Genomic DNA, 23089 nt, shown 5'->3' with positions numbered 1-23089 from the left:
TGGGAATCACGAGGACTCAGCAATCTCACACCCTCGCGATCAAGACTATTTAAGCTTATGGGTAGGTAAAAGGTATGTGAGGTGTTGCTGAAGTAAGCACTAGCATATATGGTGGCTAACTTACGCAAATGATAGCGAGAAGAGAAGGCAAAGCACGGTCGTTAACTAGAAGTGATCAAGAAGTGATCTTGAAACTACTTACGTCCAAGCATAACTCCAACACCGTGTTCACTTCCCGGACCCCGCCGAGAAGAGACCATCACGGCTACACACGTGGTTGATGCATTTTAATTAAGTTAAGTGTCAAGTTTTCTACAACCGGATATTAACAAATTCCCATCTGCCCATAACCGCGAGCACGTCTTTCGAAAGTTCAAAACCCTGCAGGGGTGTCCCAACTTAGCCCATCACAAGCTCTCAGTGTCAACGAAGGATATTCCTTCTCCCAGGAAGACCCGATCAGGCTCGGAATCCCGGTTACAAGACATTTCGATAATGGTAAAACAAGACCAGCAAAGCCGCCCGGAAGTGCTGACAAATCCCGATAGGAACTGCACATATCTCGTTCTCAGGGCACACCGGATGAGCGCTCTATATAGCTAAAACCAAACCTCGAGTTTCCCCGAGGGGGCGTTGCAAAGGACTCTAGTTTGGACCAACACTCAGAGGAGCACTGGCCCGGGGGGGGGGGGGGGTTAAAATAAAGATGACCCTTGAGTCTGCAGAACCCAAGGGAAAAAAGGCTTAGGTGGCAAATGGTAAAACCAAGGTTGGGCCTTGCTGGAGGAGTTTTATTCAAGGTGAACTGTCAAGGGGTTCCCATTATAACCCAACCACGTAAGCAACGTAAAATCAAGGAACATAACACCGGTATGACGGAAACTAGGGCGGCAAGAGTGGAACAAAACACCAAGCATAAGGCCGAGCCATCCACCCTTTACCAAGTATATAGATGCATTAATATAATAAGAGATATTGTGATATCCCAACAAATATCCATGTTCCAACAAGGATCAAACTCCGGTAACAAAGAATGATCAAACGAAAGGAAAATGATCAAACGAAAAGAAACACCGTTGAAGAGATTTAAAAGAGAGATTGCACCGGTTGAATTAATGGCTAGAATGAGATAACAACCTCGAGATATCTTGAACGGATTAGGAATGAAAACACGAATCTCCTGAGATATCTTCAGCACTCCAGAACAAAAGAATAGCGAGAGGTGAATGATTAGGGGTGCACCGGCATGAGAAAAACATTTGAAACGCGGAAAAGGATATGATCAACGCGAGAATTGAATCCACCGAAGAAGGAAAAGAATGAAGAATGATGAGCTTGAAGCTCCATTAGAATCTTCATGAGAATCACCGGATAAGAACATTGACGGATAAGGAATGGAGAGGCTTCCCATCAATAAAAGGATACTTAAATAAGAAATCTGAGTCCTTGAAGAAAAAGGGTGGGAGGGCAGGTAAAACAAAGGTAACTTGGGACGGATGAAGCAAACAACGTTGAGAAGACTTGGAGTTGATCTTGCGGATGAGACAAATGATAGGATCATCTTGAAGAGAATCGCACCGGTTGACAAGTATTGACATGAATAACTCGATGATCGAGAGGGATTAGTATTCACATAGGAACATGAGAACACCGCTTAGGAACATGGCGGCGGCGGGCGGGCGGCGGTGGTTGCGTGGGCCGGGCGGGCCTGCCTCGGGCCTGAGCGGGCCGCGATGGGGAGGAGAGAGAGAGACGCGGTGAGGTGGCGCTGCCGGATTGGAGGAGGAAGGTGGCGGCGCTGACGTGGCGCGATGCCATTGGTCGGACTGAGGTGGCCAGCTCTGGTGGACATGTCCAGTGCAGCGTGGACGCGTTCGGCGGCGCGGAGGGAGTTGGATCTAGGGTTTCATCTGCGTGGAATTTTCGAAGGAGAGCACATATTTATAGGTAGAGGGAGCTAGGAGAGTCCAAATGAGGTGCGGTTTTCGGCCACGCGATTGTGATCGAACGATCGAGAGGATGGAGGGGGTTTTGGTGGGTTTTGGGCCACTTTGGAGGGGTGTTGGGCTGCAACACACACGAGGCCTTTACGGTTCCTCGGTTAACCGTGGGAGTATGAAACGAAGTCCAAATGGCACGAAACTTGACAGGCGGTCTACCGGTAGTGAACCAAGGCTGCTTGGCAAGTCTCGGTCCAATCCGAGAATGTTTAACACCCGCACACGAAAAGAAGCAAACGAGGACGCCGGAGGACATAGGAGCACCGGATTGCAAAATGGACAACGGGGAAAATGCTCGGATGCATGAGATGAACATGTATGCAAATGCGATACACATGATGACATGGAAAAATGCAACACGCAAGCAAACGACAAGGCAACAATAGCGAATAACTGGAACACACCTGGCGCAACGGTCTCGGGGCGTTACACCCAAACCTGGGTATGTCTTGCGTCCCGCGCTCGCTCATATCGACCTTGCCTCTGGAGCCCACCGGTGCCCTCGAGCCTCCTCCTCTATTTAGCCATCCTTTGGCATCTACCATGCGCCCACCACAGGGACCAACAGAACACAGTGTCTGCCGTGCACATACGTGCTCACAGCTAACTGTATACGGGCGAAAGAGTTCTGCGTTCCATGACCGGGTTGTTTCTTCGCCGGTGGTGTCTCTCTTCCGCTTGTTTGACTTGCGGGCGTCGATGAGGTAGTAGGCATTGCGGTCACACAAGGCCTTGCTGACGATGAAGGGGCCTTCCCATGGGAAGGACATCTTGTGTTGGTCGGCTTGCTGCTAGACGAGTCAGAGGACGAGGTCTCCCTCGCGAAATGCGAGGGGCTTGATCTTCTTTCTGTGGTAGTGCCTTAGGTCTTGTTGATAGATGGCTGACCGGCTGAGCACCAAGAGGCATGCTTCTTCACATAGGTTGACACCGTCTTCGCGGGTTCCTTGGCTTCAGCTTCGGAGTACATCACGACGCATGGTGAGTCGAACTCGATGTCGGTCGGGATGATGGCTTTGGCTCCGTAGACGAGGAAGAATAGGGTGAACCTGGTCGACTAGTTCGGCGTTGTGCGGAGGCTCCAAAGCACGGCTGGCAACTCGTCGAGCCAGTTGCCGGGTGAACCGACGAGTGGATCGACGAGCCGCGGCTTGATGCCTGATAGAATGAGGCTGTTGGCCCGCTCGACCTGGCCATTGGATTGTGGGTGCGCCATGGAGGCCAGTACGAGGCGGATGCCGGAGACGGAGCAGTATTGCACGAACGTGCCCTTGGAAAAGTTGGTGCCGTTGTCCGTGATGATGCTGTTTGGGATGCCCTAGCGCATCGTGATATCCTTTATGAACCGGACGGCTGTTGGCTCATCCAACTTCTTCATCGGTCGTGCTTCGATCCACTTGGTGAACTTGTCCACCGCCACCAGCAAATGCGTCATGCCACCTTAGGTGGTCTTGGAAGGTCCCACCATGTCGAGTCCCCAGACCGCTAAGGGCTAGGTGATCGAGATGGTTCGGAGTGTTGAGGCCGGCTGGTGGCTGCGCTTGCTGAAGCGTTGGCATCCCTCACAGTTGAGGACAAGCGACTCGGTGTCTTGGAGGGCCGTGGGCCAGTAGAAACCATGGTAGAAAGCCTTAGCCACCAGGGATCTCGAGGCGGCATGGTGCCCACACTTGCCCGGATGGATGTCGAGGAGGATCTCAATGCCCTTGTCTTGTTCGACGCAGCGCTGGAAAACGCCTGTTGAACTGATTTTGACGAGCTCGTTGTTGATGACGTTGTAGGCGGATGCCTGGCGTTGCACTTGCCGAGCTTCTGTCTCATCCGTGGGGAGAACCCCGTTCTCTTGGAATCCGGAGATGGGCAGTGCCCATGATGGGGCCATCACCACGGCGAAGACGGCCAGCACGTCGGGTTCCACGACAGCAGCCCCCGGGTCGAGGACGGCGGCGGCCGGGTCGAGGATGATGACAGCCGGGTCGAGTGTTGCAGCCCCCGAGCCGGGTTGGACACTCCTCGGGTTGGGTTCAGCAGCCCCCGGGCCAGGTTCGGTGGTCCCCATGCTGGGTTCAGTAGCCCCCGGGCCGGGTAGAGGTGCGGCTGGGTTGTCCGAGACAAAGATGGACTCAGAGTCCGGGCCCGGCTTGACAGATGGTTTGTGTAGGTGCTCGAGGGAGATGCCGGGCGGGACAGACTACCGGGACGAGCCGGTCTTGGCCAGTGCGTTAGCGACTTTGTTTTCCGCACATGGGACATGGAGGAACTCGCAACCATCGAAGCAGTCGGACAGCTGTTGGACGAGGAAGCGGTAGATTGCCATGTTGGCATCGCGGGCGTCCCACTCACCGTTGGACCAGTGCACCACCAGGTCCGAGTCGCCGTAGCACAGGATGCGTCGAACACCGAGTTCCTTGGAAAGCTGGAGGCCATGCACAAGGGCTTCGTATTCGGTGACGTTTTTGGAGGTGGCGAAGTGGATTTGGAGCGCGCACCAAAGCCGGTCGCCCTTCTGCGAAGACAACACGATGCTGGCACCCAAGCCGAGGCATATCTTGGAGCCGTCGAAGTGCATGTGCCAATGCGTCGAATCCGGCGGCGGCGGCTGGTACTTGGTCTCGGTCCAGTCGATGAGGAAGTCGGCCAGGGTTGTGTGCACGTACGTATCACTGCCTTTTGGCATCGACCTACTTGAAGAAGCACGCCTCTTGGCACTCAGTCGGTCAGCCATCTATCAGTAAGGCCTAAGGCACCACCACAGCAAGAAGATCAAGCCCCTCGCATTCCATGAGGAAGACCTCGTCCTCCGACTCGTCCAGCAGCAAGTCGGCCAACACAAGCTGTCCTCCCCATGGGAAGGCCCCTTCATCGTCAGCAAGGTCTTGTGCAACCGCAATGCCTACTACCTCATCGATGCCCGCAAGTCAAACAAACAAAAGAGAGACACCGCCGGCGGAGAAACAACCCGGCCATGGAACGCAGAACTCCTCGTCCTCTGTTTAGCCATCCCTTGGAATCTACCATGCGCCCACCACGAGGACCAGCAGAACACGGCGTCTTCGCCACCCGGCGAAGCGCACTCCAGTCGCAACCGGACCCGGCAAAACCACGCTCCGACGGCTGCCAGTGGTTTGGGCGACGAGCTGGCCCCGGAAGACCGGCGCCAACATGATCCTCCCCCCGAACCCGGCCGACGTCCGGCTTCAGCCGACCCGGCCCCCTGCGGCGCGGTCGCCAGCTAGCTGGCGGTGCCATCAACGACGTCGAGACCTGCCACCGCCTCGACCAACTCACCCTCTCCCTAGAGCTGGAACAGAACAACGCCGTCGGGCTGATGACCCACAAGTATAGGGGATCTATCGTAGTCCTGTCGATAAGTAAGAGTGTCGAACCCAACGAGGACCAGAAGGAAATGATACGCGGTTTTCAGCAAGGTATTCTCTGCAAGTACTGAAATAAGTGGTACTTACGAGGACCAGAATTCCAGCTGCCGGCATTCTCCATCCTTGTGTAAACCTTGTAAAATAAGAGAGAATAGCCATAAGTATTGTGACATAAAGTGAAATGACAGTCCATAATGCGATAAATATCAATATGAAAGCATGATGCAAAATGGACGTATCAACTCCCCCAAGCTTAGACCTCCATTGTCCTCAAGCAAAAAGCCGGTAACAATAAATATGTACTCATGTTTAGAGGTAGAGGCATCGATAAAAAATAAAATACGGACATGAAGGCATCATGATTATTCTTATAACAGCAAAATATATAGGTTTTGTCATATGATTACTTATGTTCAAGTGATGTTCTATTCACAATGCAAAAGTATAAATCATAAACCTTATTGGGTTCCAACAAACTATAATCTCAGTCATTGAAGCAATTGCAATTTATCATAACATCGGAAAGAGTCTATGTCAGAGCTAAAAAGCAAGTCCACATACTCAAGTATCATTTAGTCCTCCATAATTGCTAACACTCATGTGATACTTGTGGTTACAGAGTTTTAATCGGACACAGAGAAAGATAGGGGCTTATAGTTTTGCCCCACAACCTTTTACTTCAAGGGTAATGTCAACAATAATGGTTCATGCTCCCCTACATCCAATTAGATATATGTATATCATGTTCTTTCCAACATGTTGAGCTTGCCAAAGGATAAAATGAAAAATGAAAGGTGAAGATCACCGTGACTCTTGCATAAGGAAGAAGATAATAATAAAGGATAGGCCCTTCGCAGAGGGAAGCAGAGGTTGCCATGCGCTTTTATGGTTGGATATATAAAATCTCAATGCGAAAGAACGTCACTTTATATTGCCACTTGTGATATGAACCTTTATTATGCATTCCGTCACTTTTATTACTTCCACATCACAAGATCGTATAAAGCTTATTTCTCCCACACCAATCAATCATACATATTTAGAGCATTTTTTATTGCTTTGCACCGATGACAACTTACTTGAAGGATCTTACTCAATCCATAGGTAGATATGGTGGACTCTCATGGCAAAACTGGTTTAAGGGTATTTGGAAGGACAAGTAGTATTTCTACTTGGTGCTGAGAATTTGGCTAGCATGAGGGGGATAGGCAAGCTCAACAAGTTAGAGGAACCATGACAACATACTTTATCTCAGATATAAGAAAGACATAACTCATTACGTTGTCTTCCTTGTCCAACATCAACTCTTTAGCATGTCGTATTTTGATGAGTGCTCCTAATCATAAAAGATGTCAATGATAATATATCTATATGTGAAAACCTCTCTTTCCTTATTACTTCCTATTAATTGCAACAATGACCAAAGCTATGTCTGCCAACTCCCAACAAATTTTAATCATCATACTCTTTCTATGTGAAGTCATTACTCTCAATAGGATCAATATGAACTCTTTGTTTCTTTTTATTCTTTTCCTCTTTTCTTTTATTCACCCAAGATCATGGCAAAATAACCAAGCCCTTGACTCAACACTAATCTCTATTATATATAGCTCACGGACTCGATTACATAGAGGGATCATAAAGCAAAGCTCAAAACTAGATCATGCCATAAACTTTATTTTACTAGATCAAGATACTACTAATAGGATCGAACAAAGAAAAATGGTAAAGATAAGAGTTGTGATTGTGATACGATATCGGGGCACCTCCCCCAAGCTTGGCAGTTGCCAAGGGGAGTGCCCATACCCAGATACTCAATTCTTCTTTGTTGGAGGAGACGGTGGTGGTGAGGTTGGCTTAGTTGATGGCTTAGTCTTCTCCCTTAATTTGTGCTACGACATTTTGATCCCTCAGCCCACCAACTTCCCACTCCAGGTTTAATATCTTTTTGCATAGGTCTTGCTTATTTTCCTGCAAGAGACGAAAAGGGATAAACTCGAACTTGGGTTTCTTTACCCTATCGGGGAGACTTGACCTTTTGAACTCCACGTGCATGTCCCCAGGTTGAGGTAATGGTGCTTCGTCTTCATCTGAGCTTGTCTCCTCCTTCCCCTTGGGTTCATAGTCCTCTTCTTCCTCCATGGTCCATCCATTATGTTCCACATCTCCATAGACCCTTGGATTTGCTAAGTAGTCATCCACATAGCTTTCTCCTTCCGAATCCTGGGAAGACAAGTTGATTTAATCTGCAACAGGACAGCTCGAAACAAAGACAGGAGATTTTTGCGTGATACGGGAGTCAAAACCTTCGGGAGAATATATAATGAATTTTTACCGACCAAAATACGTAACGTGCAAGAAAACGGAGTCCGGAGGGCACACGAGGTAGGGGGGAGCGCCCAGGGGGGTAGGGCACGCCCACCACCCTCGTGGGGCCCTCGTGTCCTTCCCAGACTCCTACTTATTTTTATATTTTTCTAAATATTCCAAAACAGAGAAATATTGCCTTAAAAATTGTTTTGGAGTCGGTTTACTTACCGTACCACATACCTATTCCTTTTCGGAGTCTGAAACATTCTGGAAAGTGTCCCTCATGTATTCCTCCAGGGTTACGGTTTCAATAATATTGGTTTCAACATTTATGGGATTACCTGAGATATAATGTTTAATTCTTTGACTGTTTACCACCTTCGGATTTGTGCCTTCGAAGTTGTTGATTTTTATGGCACCGGAACGATAGACCTCTTCGATAACATAGGGGCCTTCCCATTTAGAGAGAAGTTTTCCTGCAAAAAATCTTAAACAAGAGTTGCATAGCAATACATAATCACCTACATTAAACTCACGCTTTTGTATCCTTTTCTCATGCCATCTTTTAACTTTTTCTTTAAACAATTTGGCATTTTCATAAGCTTGGGTTCTCCATTCATTAAGTGAGCTAATATCAAATAACCTCTTCTCACTAGCAAGTTTAAAATCATAGTTAAGCTCTTTAATAGCCCAATATGCCTTATGTTCTAGTTCGAGAGGTAAGTGACATGCTTTTCCATAAACCATTTTATACAGAGACATACCCATAGGATTTTTGTATGCAGTTCTATAAGCCCATAACGCATCATCAAGTTTCTTAGACCAATTCTTTCTAGACCTATTAACAGTCGTTTGCAAAATTAATTTGATCTCTCTATTGCTCAACTCTACTTGACCACTAGACTATGGGTGATAAGGAGATGCAATTATATGATTAACATCATATTTAGCAAGCATTTTACAGAAGGCACAATGAATAAAGTGTGAACCACCATCATTCATTAAATATCTAGGGACTCCAAACCTCGGAAAAAGAACTTCCTTAAGCATTTTAATAGAAGTGTTATGATCAGCACTACTAGTTGGAATAGCTTCTACCCACTTAGTAACGTAATCAACGGCAACTAGAATATGTGTGTACCCATTAGAAGCAGGAAAAGGTCCCATATAATCAAAGCCCCAAACATCAAACGGTTCAATAACAAGTGAATAATTCATAGGCATTTCTTGGCGTCTACTAATATTACCAATTCTTTGACATTCATCGCAAGACAAGACAAACTTACAGGCATCCTTGAAGAGATTAGGCCAATAAAAACCAGAATGCAATACCTTATGTGCAGTTCTATCTCCAGTGTGGTGTCCTCCATAAGTCTCGAAACGACACTTGCGTAGGATCTGTTCCTGTTCATGCTCAGGTACACAACGTCTAATAACACCATCTACTCCTTCCTTATAAAGATGTGGGTCATCCCAAAAGTAATGTCTTAAATCATAGAAAAACTTTTTCTTTTGCTGGTATGTGAAGCTAGGTGGTATAAACTTAGCAAAAATATAATTAGCATAATCCGCATACCATGGAGTACTACGAGAAGTACTTATAACATTTAATTGTTCATCTTGAAAGTCATCATTAATAGGTAGTGGGTCATCAAGAATATTTTCTAACCTAGACAAGTTGTCTGCAACAGGGTTCTCAGCTCCCTTTCTATCAACAATATTCAAATCAAATTCTTGTAGCAAGAGAACCCATCTAATAAGTCTAGGTTTAGCATCTTTCTTTTCCATAAGATATTTAATAGCAGCATGATCAGTGTGAATAGTTACTTTAGAATCAACAATATAAGATCTGAACTTATCACAAGCAAATACAACTGCTAAAAGTTCCTTTTCAGTAGTAGCATAATTTCTTTGAGCATTGTCTAGAGTCTTACTAGCATAATGGATAACATTTAATTCCTTATCAACTCTTTGCCCTAGAACATCACCTACAGCATAATCACTAGCATCACACATAATTTTAAAGGGTAGGTTCCAATCAGGTGGCTGAACAATAGGTGCAGAGACTAATGCTTTCTTAAGTATTTCAAATGCTTCTACACAATCATCATCAAAGACAAATGGTATATCTTTTTGCAATAAATTAGTCAGAGGCCGAGAAATTTTTGAGAAGTCCTTAATGAACCTCGTGTAAAATCCGGCATGACCAATGAAACTTCTTATACCTTTGATGTCATTGGGACATGGCATATTTTCAATAGCATCAACCCTGGCTTTATCAACTTCAATACCTCTTTCAGAAACATTGTGCCCCAAGAAAATACCTTCATTAACCATAAAGTGGCACTTCTCCCAATTCAAGACAAGATTAGTTTCTTCACATCTCTGCAAAACTCGATCAAGATTGCTCAAGCAATCATCAAAAGAGGAACCATAGACGGAAAAGTCGTCCATGAAAACCTCACAAATCTTTTCACAAAAGTCAGAGAATATAGCCATCATGCATCTTTGAAAGGTAGCAGGTGCATTACATAAACCAAAAGGCATACGTCTATAAGCAAAAGTACCAAAAGTGCATGTAAAAGTAGTCTTTGATTGATCTTTAGCCGACACAGGTATTTGAGAGAAACCAGAATAACCATCTAGAAAGCAAAAGTGTGTATGTTTGCATAATCTTTCTAGCATTTGATCAATAAAAGGTAAGGGGTAATGATCTTTCTTGGTAGCTTTATTTAATTTGCGGAAATCAATTACCATCCTATAACCTGTGATAATTCTTTGTGGAATCAATTCATCTTTATCATTAGGAACAACAGTAATACCTCCCTTCTTAGGGACAGAATGGACAGGACTTACCCACTCACTATCAGCAATGGGATAGATTATACCTGCCTCCAGAAGCTTTAGTATTTCTTTTCTTACCACTTCTTTCATTTTAGGATTCAGACGTCGTTGAGGATCACGAACTGGTTTGGCATCTGCTTCCAAATTTATTTTATGTTGACATAGAGTGGGACTAATGCCCTTAAGATCATTAAGAGTATATCCAATAGCAGCACAATGCTTCTTCAGAGTTTTCAATAATCTTTCTTCTTCATGCTCTGAAAGGTTAGCACTAATAATAACAGGATATATCTTCTTTTCATCAAGATAAGCATATTTAAGATTATCAGGAAAAGGTTTAAGCTCAAACACGGGATCACCCTTGGGTGGTGGAGGATCCCCTAAAATTTCAACATGCAAATTGTGTTTCAGAATAGGTTCCTGTTTAAAGAATACTTCATCTATTTCCCTTCTTTCATTCATGAACATATCATTTTCATGGTCTAGCAAATAGTTTTCTAAGGGATCACTAGGAGGTACGGCAATAGAAGCAAGACCAATAATTTCATCCTTACTAGGAAATTCTTCCTCACAATGTTGTTTACTAAATTTAGAGAAATTAAACTCATGAACCATATCATCCAAGCCAACAGTAACGACATTCTTTGTGCAATCTATGGTAGCATTGACAGTAGTTAAGAAGGGTCTACCAAATATAATGGGACAAAAGCTATCTTGTGGGGAACCAAGAACAAGAAAATCAGCAGGATATTTAGTTTTCCCACACAAGACTTCAACATCTCTAACAATTCCCATTGCTGAAATAGTATCTCTATTGGCAAGTTTAATTGTGACATCAATATCTTCTAACTGAGCAGGTGCAATTTCATTCTTAATTTCTTCATATAAAGTATGCGGTATAACACTAGAACTAGCACCCATGTCACTTAAGCCATGATAACAATGATCTCCTATTTTAACAGAAATAACAGGCACGCCTACCACAGGTCTATGTTTATCTTTAGCACAAGGTTTAGCAATTCTAGCAGTTTCATGTTCGAACTGAATAACATGCCCATCAATATTATCAGACAAGAGATCTTTAACAATAGCAATATTAGGTTCTACTTTAACTTGCTCAGGAGGTGTATAAGTTCTAATATTGCTTTTACGAACAACAGTTGAAGCTTTAGCATGATCCTTTATTCTAACAGGGAAAGGTGGTTTCTCAATGTAAGAAGTAGGAACAATAGGATCATTATAAGTGACAGTCTTTTCTTCAACTTTAATAGGTGCAGCTACTTTTACTTCTATGGGAGGATGATATTTAAACCACTTCTCCTTAGGGAGATCAACATAAGTAGCAAAAGATTCACAGAAAGAAGCTACTATCTCAGAGTCAAGTCCATATTTAGTGTTGAACTTACGGAAAATATCGGTATCCATAAAAGATTTAACACAATCAAACTTAGGTGTCATACCTGACTCCTTACCTTCGTCGAGGTCCCAATCTTCAGAGTTGCATTTAATTCTATCCAATAAATTCCATCTGAATTCAATAGTCTTCATCATAAAAGAGCCAGCACAAGAAGTATCGAGCATGTTGCGATTGTTTTCAGAAAGCCGAGCATAAAAACTTTGCATAATTATATCTCTTGAGAGCTCATGATTGGGGCATGAATATAACATTGATTTAAGCCTCCCCCAAGCTTGAGCGATGCTTTCTCCTTCGCGAGGCCAGAAGTTATATATATATAATTGCGATCACGATGAACAAGATGCATAGGGTAATATTTTTAATGAAATTCCAACTTCAATCTTTTATAGTCCCATGATCTCATATCATCACATTGCCTATACCATACCAATGCGTCCCCCTTCAAAGAAAAAGGGAAGACCTTCTTCTTAGCAACATCATCAGGTATACCTGCAAGCTTAAATAATCCACAAACTTCATCCACATATATTAAGTGCTCATTAGGATGCTTTGTTCCATCTCCTGTAAAAGGGTTATCTAGCAGTTTTTCCATCATACCGAAGGAAATTCAAGAGGAGTTTCATTTTCAATAGGTTTAGTAGGTTGAGGAGCAACTCTTTGCTCCACTGGATGGGGTGAAGATACTCCGAACAAGCCCCTCAGAGAATTACTTTCCATAGTAACAAGTGACAGTAAATTTCAGCACACTATATAAATTTTTCCTTACCAAATTCCACCTACCAAAGGCGCTACACTCCCCGGCAATGGCGCCAGAAAAGATTCTTGATGACCCACAAGTATAGGGGATCTATCATAGTCCTTTCGATAAGTAAGAGTGTCGAACCCAACAAGGAGCAGAAGGAAATGATACGCGGTTTTCAGCAAGGTATTCTCTGCAAGTACTGAAATAAGTGGTAACAGATAGTTTTGTGATAGGATAAATTGTAACGAGCAACAAGTAACAAAAGTAAATAAAGTACATAAAGGTGGCCCAATCCTTTTTGTAGCAAAGGACAAGCCGGAACAAACTCTTATAATAGGAAAAGCGCTCCCGAGGACACATGGGAATATTGTCAAGCTAGTTTTCATCATGTTCATATGATTCGCGTTTGATAGTTTGATAATTTGATATGTGGGTGGACCGCTGCTTGGGTGCTGTTCTTACTTGAACAAGCATCCCACTTTTGAATAACCTCTATTGCAAGCATCTGCAACTACAACAAAAGTATTAAGGTAAACCTAACCATAGCATGAAACATATGGATCCAAATCAGCCCCTTACGAAGCAACGCATAAACTAGGGTTTAAGCTTCTTTCACTCTAGCAACCCATCATCTACTTATTACTTCCCAATGCCTTCCTCTAGGCCCAAATAATGGTGAAGTGTTATGTAGTCAACGTTCACATAACACCACTAGAGGCTAGACAACATACATCTTATAAAAATATCAAACGAATACCAAATTCACATGACTACTCATAGCAAGACTTCTCCCTTGTCCTCAGGAACGAACGTAATAACTCACAAAGCATTTTCATGTTCAAAATCAGAGGGGTAATAATATGCATATAGGATCTGAACATATGATCTTCCACCAAATAAACCAACTAGCATCAACTACAAGGAGTAATCAACACTACTAGCAACCTACTAGCACCAATCCCGGAATTTGAGACAAGAATTGGATACAAGAGATGAACTAGGGTTTGGAGATGAGATGGTGCTGGTGAAGACGTTGATGGAGATTGCCCTCTCCCGATGAGAGGAGCGTTGGTGATGACGATGGTAATGATTTCCCCCTCCGGGAGGGGAAGTTTCCCCGGCAGAATAGCTCTGCCGGAGCTCTAGATTGGATCCGCCAAGGTTCCGCCTCGTGGCGGCGGAGTCTCGTCCTGAAAAGTTCCTTTTTATTTTTTTTCTCATCGAAAGACCTCATATAGGAGAAGATGGGCATCAGAGAGCCACCAGGGGGCCCACGAGGTAGGGGGCGCACACTAGGGGGGGGGCCCACCCTCGTGAGAAGGGTGTGGGCCCCCTGGCCTTCATCTTTGGCGTGGATTTTTCTTTATTTCTTTTAAGACGTTCCGGTGAGTTTCAGGACTTTTGGAGTTGCGCAGAATAGGTCTCTAATATTTGCTCCTTTTCCAGACCAGAATTCCAGCTTCCGGCATTCTCCCTACTTGTGTAAACCTTGTAAAATAAGAGAGAATAGCCATAAGTATTGTGACATAAAGTGAAATAACAGTCCATAATGCGATAAATATCGATATAAAAGCATGATGCAAAATGGACGTATCACGGGCCGACTTGTTTTGGTCCGCGCATCTGGGATGAGCCTTTCCACAAAGGGTTCACGCTCCCCCGCGACACCCCCAAGTACAATGGTACCGTCAAGTCAAATGATTTGCTCATCGACTACACCACCACCATCGGCATCGCGGGCGGCAACCGCCGTCTCACCGTGCGCTATGCTTCGCTCATGCTCCAGGGTTCGGCCTACACATGGTTGAACAGCCTGCCGGCGGGCAGCATCAACACGTGGGTCGACTTCGAGCAATCCTTCGTAGGCAACTTCACTGGCACCTAAAAGTGACACGGCCGCCCCAGCCAGCTTGCCATGTGCGTGCAGGGGTCGACGGAGACCGGACTCGAGTACCTCATGCGCTAGACCGAGCTACAGAACAACTGCGAGGGCATCCACGAAGTCCAGGCCATCGAGTACTTCATCAGCGGGTGCCGAGACGGCACCCTCCTCAAGCACAAGCTCTTGTGCTCCGAGCCGGCCACCATGGGCGTGCTTATGGTGACGGCGGATAAGTACGCCAACACCGACTCCGCCATGAAGAACCAGGTGGCGCTGGACGAAGCCGGCAAGGCGAAGCCGGTTCCCCCTCCCATGTCGGCCGGCGAAAGAAGCCAACAACAGAACAACCAGCAGAATAACAAGCGCAAGGCGGACCAGCCAGCTCAGCGCTACGACAACCGGCTCATCGCGGCCGCCGAACCGGAACCTGCGGCTGAGCCACCCGCCAAATGTCGGCAAACCGGCAAGACGCGTGGCAACCCGCCATGAGCATCAAGGAGATGATTGATGCACCCTCCAAGCACCACAGTGGCGCGAGGTCGTCCATGCACACGCTTCAGCTATGCGCCATCACCAAGCACATCATGCAGGGTGACATCCTACCTCCTCCGGCTCTGGCTCCAGGGGCGGGGCTGCCACCTCCGCCTCCTCCTCCCCCGCCTCCGGCTGGCGGCACAATGCGCGATGACGTCTACCCCGACTAGAACGCAACCTACGTCATCTTCACCAGCCTCGGCGACGACAAGCGTAGCAAGCGCCTGCTCCGGTAGGAGGTAAACACCGTCATCCCGGCCAAGCCGGAGTACATGCACTGGTCGGAGCACCCATCCACCTGGCCCCGGGAAGACCACCCGGCTGTCATGCCGAATCCGGGTGGCTACGCCCTCGTCCTCAACCCTACCATCCTCGCGCCCCGGCGCACGTGCAAGTTCTCCTGGGTCCTCATCGATGGCGGCAGCAGAATCAATATCCTCTACCACGATACCATGACCAAGCTCGGCCTTGAAGCCAAAGATTTGGAGCCAACCTGAACGATCTTCCACGGCATCGTACCCGGCCTCTCCTACTCCCGATCGGCCGGATCCGGCTAGACGTCCTATTCGGCACCAGCGACCACTTCTGGCGCGAGCCACTCTGGTTCGAGGTGGTGGGTCTATCCAGCGCGTATCATGCGCTGCTGGGCCAACCTACACTTGCCAAGTTCGAGGCGGTCCCCCACTACGGCTATCCGAAGATGAAGTTTCCGGGTCCGAAGTGTCTCATCACCATCACCGGCGACTACCGCAAGTCCCTGGAGTGCGCCCGGTATGGCGCCAGACTGGCCGAGCCACTGGTCATAGCCGAGGAGTGGCGCCAGCTCGACCAGATCATCGCACTGGCCAACGAGATACCAGCCGCGCCGGCTCCGGCCAATGAGCCAGCCGACGAAGCCTCGTTCGAGCCCTGCAAGGAGACCAAGAAGGTCAAGCTGAACCCGGAAGATCCTAGCTGCTGCAAGTACATTGTTGTTGGCACCCACCTCGACAGCAAAGAGGAAGGCGAGCTCATCGACTTCCTCCGTGAGAATCGGGATGGGTATTCCGATGAAGTACGCCGAGCACAAACTCCACGTACGCAAGGATGTCAAGCCTATCCGCCAATCCCTACGAAGTTTCTCCAAAAAGAAGAGAAGAACCATCGGTGAAGGGGTCGCCAAGCTTTTGATGGCTGGCTTCATCACGGAAGTTGTTGGGGATATTACTAATGGAGGTAAACCGGCCTTATGTAGCCGGGTTGACTCTTGGAAGATTAGAAGCCCATGAAGATGTAAAGATGCTGGCGCTTTACGGAGGGCCCAAAGGCGGGTTACAATCTGTAAATGTAAACCGGCCCAGTCGTGTAACTTGTATAGTAAGATAGAAAGAGAGAGGCCGAACCAGAAACGTTTATAATCCGGCTTCGGGACCCTGTAGCCCGGCGGGCATCAACCTATGTATATAAAGGGACGACCCGGCCACGGTTTAGAGTCAGACAACAACAACTCGAGAGCCAGACAAAGCGGATTCGCTCCCTGGCCTTCGAAACCCTAGCAATACCAATCACAACTAGACGTAGGCTTTTTCCTTCATCGAAGGGGCCGAACTAGTATAAACTCTCGTGTCCCCGTGTCCGGTTTAACCCCTCTAAGTCCTTTCACGAGGACATCTGCCGTGACAAACCCACGACAGTTGGCGCCCACCGTGGGGCTATCGCACGATGGTTTTGAGTTCTTGAAGGGCAGCTTCGATGGACTCAAGGGATACACTGTGGGCCGGATGACGAAGAGTCGCCGCGGCAAGCTCTACATCGACAATGCAGGATGGGGTCCCGAGGCCGATTCAATCGAATACGGGTACTGGGTCCCCTTTGGTGGGATTCACATCTTCATCGGCAAGATCGGCGAACCGGCCCCTGAGCCGGACATCTGCACCAACATCATCGAAACGGCTCGGCGTGCAAGTTCTTCGCCGGTTCAGCCCGAGGCAAGGCATGTTTTCATAGGTCTCGTCCATGGATCGGGGTACGAGGACGGACCGGTGTCCGATGGAGAAACCGTAGTCTACTCTGATGACGAGTCTTCTGGAGAAACCGAATCGCTCTACCAGTTGCAGGACGGCCGGATCGAGGGAGGATCCGAGGGCAACAGTATTCCGGATTCCCCCGGTCTCCCAAACTGGGCCGCCATCTTCATGGCCGGCACACAATCGGCGCCTCATTCATCTACTTCCACAGCAATGCTCTCCGGTTCAGTGATGGCCACACCAGCGGGGGCAGGAAGCTCGGTGCCACCTCCGGCCCAAGTCTCATATGATTTGTTCGACGCTCTGGCAACATTGATGTCCGTGGAGGTAGACGCAGCAGCCAAGGATCAGCACGAGGCGGAGATTGTAAAGGTGAAAGATCAGATAGCCCAGGCTAAAGCGGACCTGGCAGCAGAGAATACCAGGATGGCTACGGAGCGGGCCGAGTTGGAAGCACATGCTTACCGTATTAGACTGGATCAGAATGCTTCAGAGGAAGTCATGAGAAGAAGGTACCGATCACGTCTCCCATCGGTTTATGAGTCGCAGAATCTTTTCAACACGCCAGGCGCAGGAGCTGGTAACCAGCCCACGCTAAACCGGGCGGGGGCGCCGGGAGCAGGAGCACCGGTTCAGCCGCGCACGACGGACCTGCCTCGCCAGAACAACGTTGTACCATCAACGCCTCCCGGGCATTATTCCAACCCGTTGGACAACATTGTGGCCACCGCTTCACGCCTGGCGGCCCTCCCAACTGACGGCGAGTCACCAGTTGCAGTGGAAGTGCGTCGGGCCAGGGATCTCCTTCAGACAGTGTGAAATCAACAACAAGCATATTCACATAGCCGTGAGAGGATTCATTCCACTCCCCGTCCAAGCCGGAGTTATAACAGACACGTGGAGGACGAACCGGCCGTGTCCAGTGGTGCACATCGCCGAAATTTGCCACGAGGGAACAACCCAGCTGGGGGAGGTGCTAATGCGCAAGATGTTGTGGACCATGGCCGCGCACGTCGAGAGGCCGAGTTGACAGCTCGACACGAAGCACGACAACATACTCCGGTTTACCCCACCGCCTCCGTGGAGCCAGGAGCGATGTTCAGTTCCTTAGGGGTACCATGTTTAACTCCTGCTTTGCGTAATGTGCGACTACCCAAGGATTTCAATGGGCCTCATAAGGTACCAAATTACACCGCCGATTTGCAGCTAGAGGCGTGGGTGGAGAGCTATGAGATGGCAATGGAGATGTTAGATGTGGATGAGGCGGTGTGTGCTAAATATTTCACCATCATGTTGGAAGGAACAACTCGCACTTGGTTGAAGAGCTTGCCGACCAACTCTATTGGATCATGGGCCGAACTGAAGCATCGGTTTATCCAGAACTTCAAGGATACGTGTAAGCAGCTGATGTCAATTGTAGATCTGGCCGCTTGTGTCCAAGAGGAAGGGGAGTCCGCGACCCATTGGGTCAAGCGGGTCTCGGTGATTTTGCATTCATCAGATCGTATCAATGCAGACACCGCAGTGTTAATGTTAGAGGGCAATTGCCGTTTCAAACCGCTGAAACAGAAGTTGGGAAGGCTCAAACGTCACTGCAACGACATGTCAACACTCATGGCCACTTTGGTTAAATATGTCGATTCAGATAATACCAAGGATCCAGATTCAGAGGAGGACAGACCGGACAAGGGTAAGAAGAACGGCAATGCCAAAGGCCAACAACATAATCCGGCCGGCCATGTAAACGCTGGTAAGTGCAAGGCCGACAGTGGTTTGGACTTTGTCGCAAATACCAACGCGCAGGAGAATGGCCAGCGCTGTAAAGGCAAGCAGCCCCAGAGGGGTGGAGGTCCAGGCAACAGTTTGGAGCGTTTGTTAAATCAGCCCCGTCCAAAGCACGGATCGAAGGATAAACCGGCATCACATCTCTGGAAAGATTGTTATATCATGTGGGATTTCAAGAATTCCAATATGTTCCAATATGACAACGGCCCGCCCGGCAGTTCAGGAGGAGGTTTCCACGGGTCGGGTTACGGAAGTGGTGGTTCCGGTTCAGGGTTTCCAGGCAATCAAACCGGACACGTCAATCAAGGACACCAAGGCAACCAGGGAGGTTACAACCATCAGGGGAGTCAGCAGCAGCAGCAACAGTCGGGTTATCAGAGCAATCCCAAATAGCTGAACAGCGGGCAATATCATGTCTTCACTACTAGTTTGTGCAAATGTGATCAGAAGCTTCACAAAAGGGCAGTCAACTCTGTTGAGCCGGCAGTACCTCAGTATTTACGCTGGTCGGAGCAACCTATTTTGTGGAGTAGAGAATATCACCCACCCCGGATTGATAATCCAGGTCATTTGGCCTTGGTGGTAGCCCCTCGAGTTGGGGGATACAAGTTCACTAAAGTGCTCATGGATGGAGGAAGTAGTATCAATATTTTGTATTATGATACATTGCGCCGTATGGGGTTGACAGATAAGGATCTTAAAACGTCGAATACAGTATTTCATGGTGTGGTGCCTGGTAAGTCTGCATATCCTGTTGGTAAGATAGCTCTGGAGGTAGCTTTTGGAGATGACTACGATTCAAGGTCAGAAACATTAACATTTGAGGTGGTGAAGATCAAAAGTCCGTACCACGCCTTGTTTGGGTGGCCGATTTATGCTAAGTTTATGGCAAGGCCATGTTATGTTTACCTACAGCTTAAAATGCCAGGTCATAAGGGGACTATCACAGTACATGGAAGTAGAAAGATTGCTTTGGAGTGTGAAGAAGGCGATGCGGCTTATGCTGAGTCAGTTTGTGCCATGGAGGAGTTAAAATTCTATAAGGAGCAAGTTGATCCGACAGACATGACCTCCTTAAAAAAGCCAACCACGGAACATGATTCAGCATTGAAGTTCAAATCAGCTACAGACACTAAAATGGTTGACTTTGTTCTTGGCGATTCATCCAAATAGTTCAGCATCAGCGCTAACCTGGATCCCAAATAGGAAAGCGCGCTCATCGAGTTCATCCATGAGAATCGGGACATCTTTGCATGGAAACCTTCTGACATGCCAGGTGTACCGAGAGAACTCGCTGAGCACACACTCAACATTGATCCTAAATTCAAACCGGTCCGACAGTTCCTCCGCCGTTTCGATGAGGAAAGACGCAAGGCTATAGGTGAAGAGGTAGCCCGTTTGTTGGCTGCTAGGTTTATTGTGGAAGTTTTTCATCCAGAGTGGTTAGCCAATCCGGTGTTGGTTCTTAAGAAAAACGGCACTTGGCGCATGTGTGTGGACTACACAGATTTAAACAAAGCTTGCCCTGCAGACCCCTTTGCTCTCCCTCGCATTGATAAGATAATCGATGCTATGGCAGGTTGTGACCATTTGTGTTTTTTGGATGCTTACTCTGGTTATCATCAGATCAAAATCGCAGTTAAGGACCAGGAGAAGACAGCCTTCATAACTCCCTTTGGAGCCTTCTGCTATGTTTCCATGCCCTTTGGACTCAAGAGTGCCCAGGAAACTTACCAGCGATGTGTTCAGAATTGCCTTCATAAGCAAATTGGGCGCAATGTTCATGCGTGTGTGGATGATATTGTGGTCAAATCCAGAAAGGAGGAGACACTGATAGATGATCTACGGGAAACCTTTGACAATCTCCGGGTTTACAAGATGATGCTCAATCCGGAGAAGTGTGTTTTCGGTGTCCTGGCAGGCAAGCTCTTAGGTTTTCTGGTTTCAAACAGAGGCATTGAGGCTAATCCGGAAAAGATTGCAGCAATTACGTCCTTGGCTAAACCGACGTGTATTAACGATGTGCAACGTCTGGCCGGCCGGATTACAGCCTTGAGCCGGTTTATCAGCTGCCTTGGAGAGAAGGCCATCCCCTTATATCAGATGCTCAAGAAAACAGATAACTTTGTCTCGAGTGAGGCAGCTGATAAGGCGTTTGAAGATCTGAAGAGGCAGCTAGTGGAAGCACCCGTGCTGGCAGCACCGACCGATAAAGAGCCATTATTATTATATGTGGCTGCTAATGCCCGGGCTGTCAGCGTAGCCATTGTGGTAGAGCGCAAGGAGCCTGGCAAGGAGTATTCGGTTCAACGGCCGGTTTATTATATCAGTGAGGTGCTCATTGAGTCAAAGTAGAGGTATCCACATTGGCAGAAACTGGTGTATGGGGTGTTTATGGCAAACCGGAAGCTCAAACACTATTTTCAGGGCCATCCTATCACAGTGGTCAGTTCAGCCCCTCTGGGTGACATCATTCAAAATAGAGAGGAAACTGGCCGGATTGCCAAGTGGGCCATTGAGCTTGGACCTCACGGGCTCAAATATATACCCCGCACGGCGATCAACTCCCAGGCACTTGTAGATTTCATCAACGATTGGACAGAGTTACAGGCACCTGAGGAGAAACCAGATAATACGTATTGGACTATTCATTTTGATGGATCCAGACAGTTAGAGGGTTCGGGGGCTGGAGTCGTATTAACTTCCCCACAAGGTGACAAGTTTTGTTATGTCCTCCGCTTAATGTTCCCTTGTACTAACAATGCAGCTGAATATGAGGCTTCACTCCACGGTCTTCGGATGGCTAAAGAGATGAATTTGAGCCGGGTTAAGTGCTTCGGCAATTCAGATCTAGTGGCTCAGCAAGTGTCTGGCACTTGGGATTCTAAGGACCCACTCATGGCTGCATATCGGCGAGAGGTGGACGCAGTGGCTGGTCACTTTGAAGGTTATCAGGTGGACCATATAGACCGGCGGAAGAATGAAACGGCGGATGCTTTAAGTCGTCTTGGTTCCCAACGTAAACTGGTTCCGCCCAATGTCTTTCTTGATGTATTGCACAATCCGTCAGTCAAAATACCAACCGAAGAAGATTTGGCTATTCCTGATCCGGAGGCTCAGTTGGTGGCAGCTCTGCATGCCATACCGGATTGGACGATCCCATATCTGGATTACATGAACCGGGGCGAGTTACCAGCTGAGGAAACGTTGGCTCGACAGATAATCCGGCGGTCCAAGTCCATGACCATACTCAACGGGGAGTTACATCGTTACAGTGTTTCAGGAGCATTTCAGTGATGTGTTTCTCCTCAAGAAGGTTGTGAGATTTTGCGAGAAATTAATGAAGGGGATTGCGGTCACCATGCCGGCTCAAAGTCGTTGGTTGCCAAAGCTTTTCGCCACGGTTTTTACTGGTTGACGGCGCATGCTGATGCGGAGGATTTATTCAAAAGATGTCATGGATGTCAAAAGTTTGCCCGCCGTGCGCACGTTCTAGCTCAAGAGTTGCGGATGATTCCAATTACGTGGCCATTTGCAACTTGGGGGCTGGATATGGTTGGACCCTTCAAGCGCTCCAAGGACAAGAAGACCCATCTGTTAGTAGCAGTTGATAAATTCACTAAATGGGTAGAGGCAGAGCCAGTCAGCAAGTGTGATGTAGCCACGGCGGTTCAATTCATCAAAAAGGTGATATTCCGGTTTGGCTTTCCACATAGCATTATAACAGACAACGGTACTAATTTATCAAAAAGGGAGATGGAAGAATTCTGTCAACGTGAGCACATCCGGCTTGATCTAGCATAGTGACATCCATCATGATTCACCCCGTGTGGCAGCTTATGTTGAAGCTGATAATGAGAAGGCACGTCAAGATTCTCTGGAACTGTTGGATGAAGAGCGGGATCTTGCAGCAGCACGTTCGGCGATTTATCAACAAGATCTTCGACGTTATGACAGCCGCCGGGTTAAAACTAGAACCTTTCAAGAAGGTGATTTGGTGCTCCGGCTCATCCAGGATCAGACTGATATGCACAAGTTATCCCCCCCTTGGGAAGGACCCTTTGTGGTCAGCAAAAATCTGCACAACGGATCCTACTACCTCATTGATGTTCGAGAGCATGAAGACTCACGTCAATCGGAGGAGGAGACAAAGCGGCCATGGAACATAGCTCTCCTTCGGCCTTACTATACT

At 47.5% G+C, this 23089-nt stretch overlaps 2 protein-coding genes across 2 annotated transcripts; both read right to left on the bottom strand.

Moving 5' to 3' along the window:
• Window positions 1-3057: 3057 nt before the first annotated feature.
• Window positions 3058-4059, bottom strand: LOC147985754 (uncharacterized). The gene is made up of 2 exons (XM_087541725.1): window positions 3671-4059; window positions 3058-3304 (listed from the first exon to the last, which is right to left on the bottom strand). The coding sequence occupies exons 1-2, from the start codon at window positions 4057-4059 to the stop codon at window positions 3058-3060; spliced, it is 636 nt and encodes a 211-aa protein (XP_087397851.1).
• A 132-nt stretch (window positions 4060-4191) lies between these two features.
• Window positions 4192-4677, bottom strand: LOC147985753 (uncharacterized). The gene has a single exon (XM_087541724.1). It carries the CDS (start codon window positions 4675-4677, stop codon window positions 4192-4194), a length of 486 nt encoding a protein of 161 aa, XP_087397850.1.
• Window positions 4678-23089: the final 18412 nt, after the last annotated feature.

Source organism: Triticum urartu, chromosome 2A (genome assembly GCF_056163025.1).
Source record: "Triticum urartu cultivar PI428250 chromosome 2A, HENAU_Tu73, whole genome shotgun sequence".
Lineage (NCBI taxonomy): Eukaryota > Viridiplantae > Streptophyta > Magnoliopsida > Poales > Poaceae > Triticum > Triticum urartu.
Note: the sequence above shows the minus strand (reverse complement) of the source record. Positions and strands in the feature narration are given on the sequence as shown.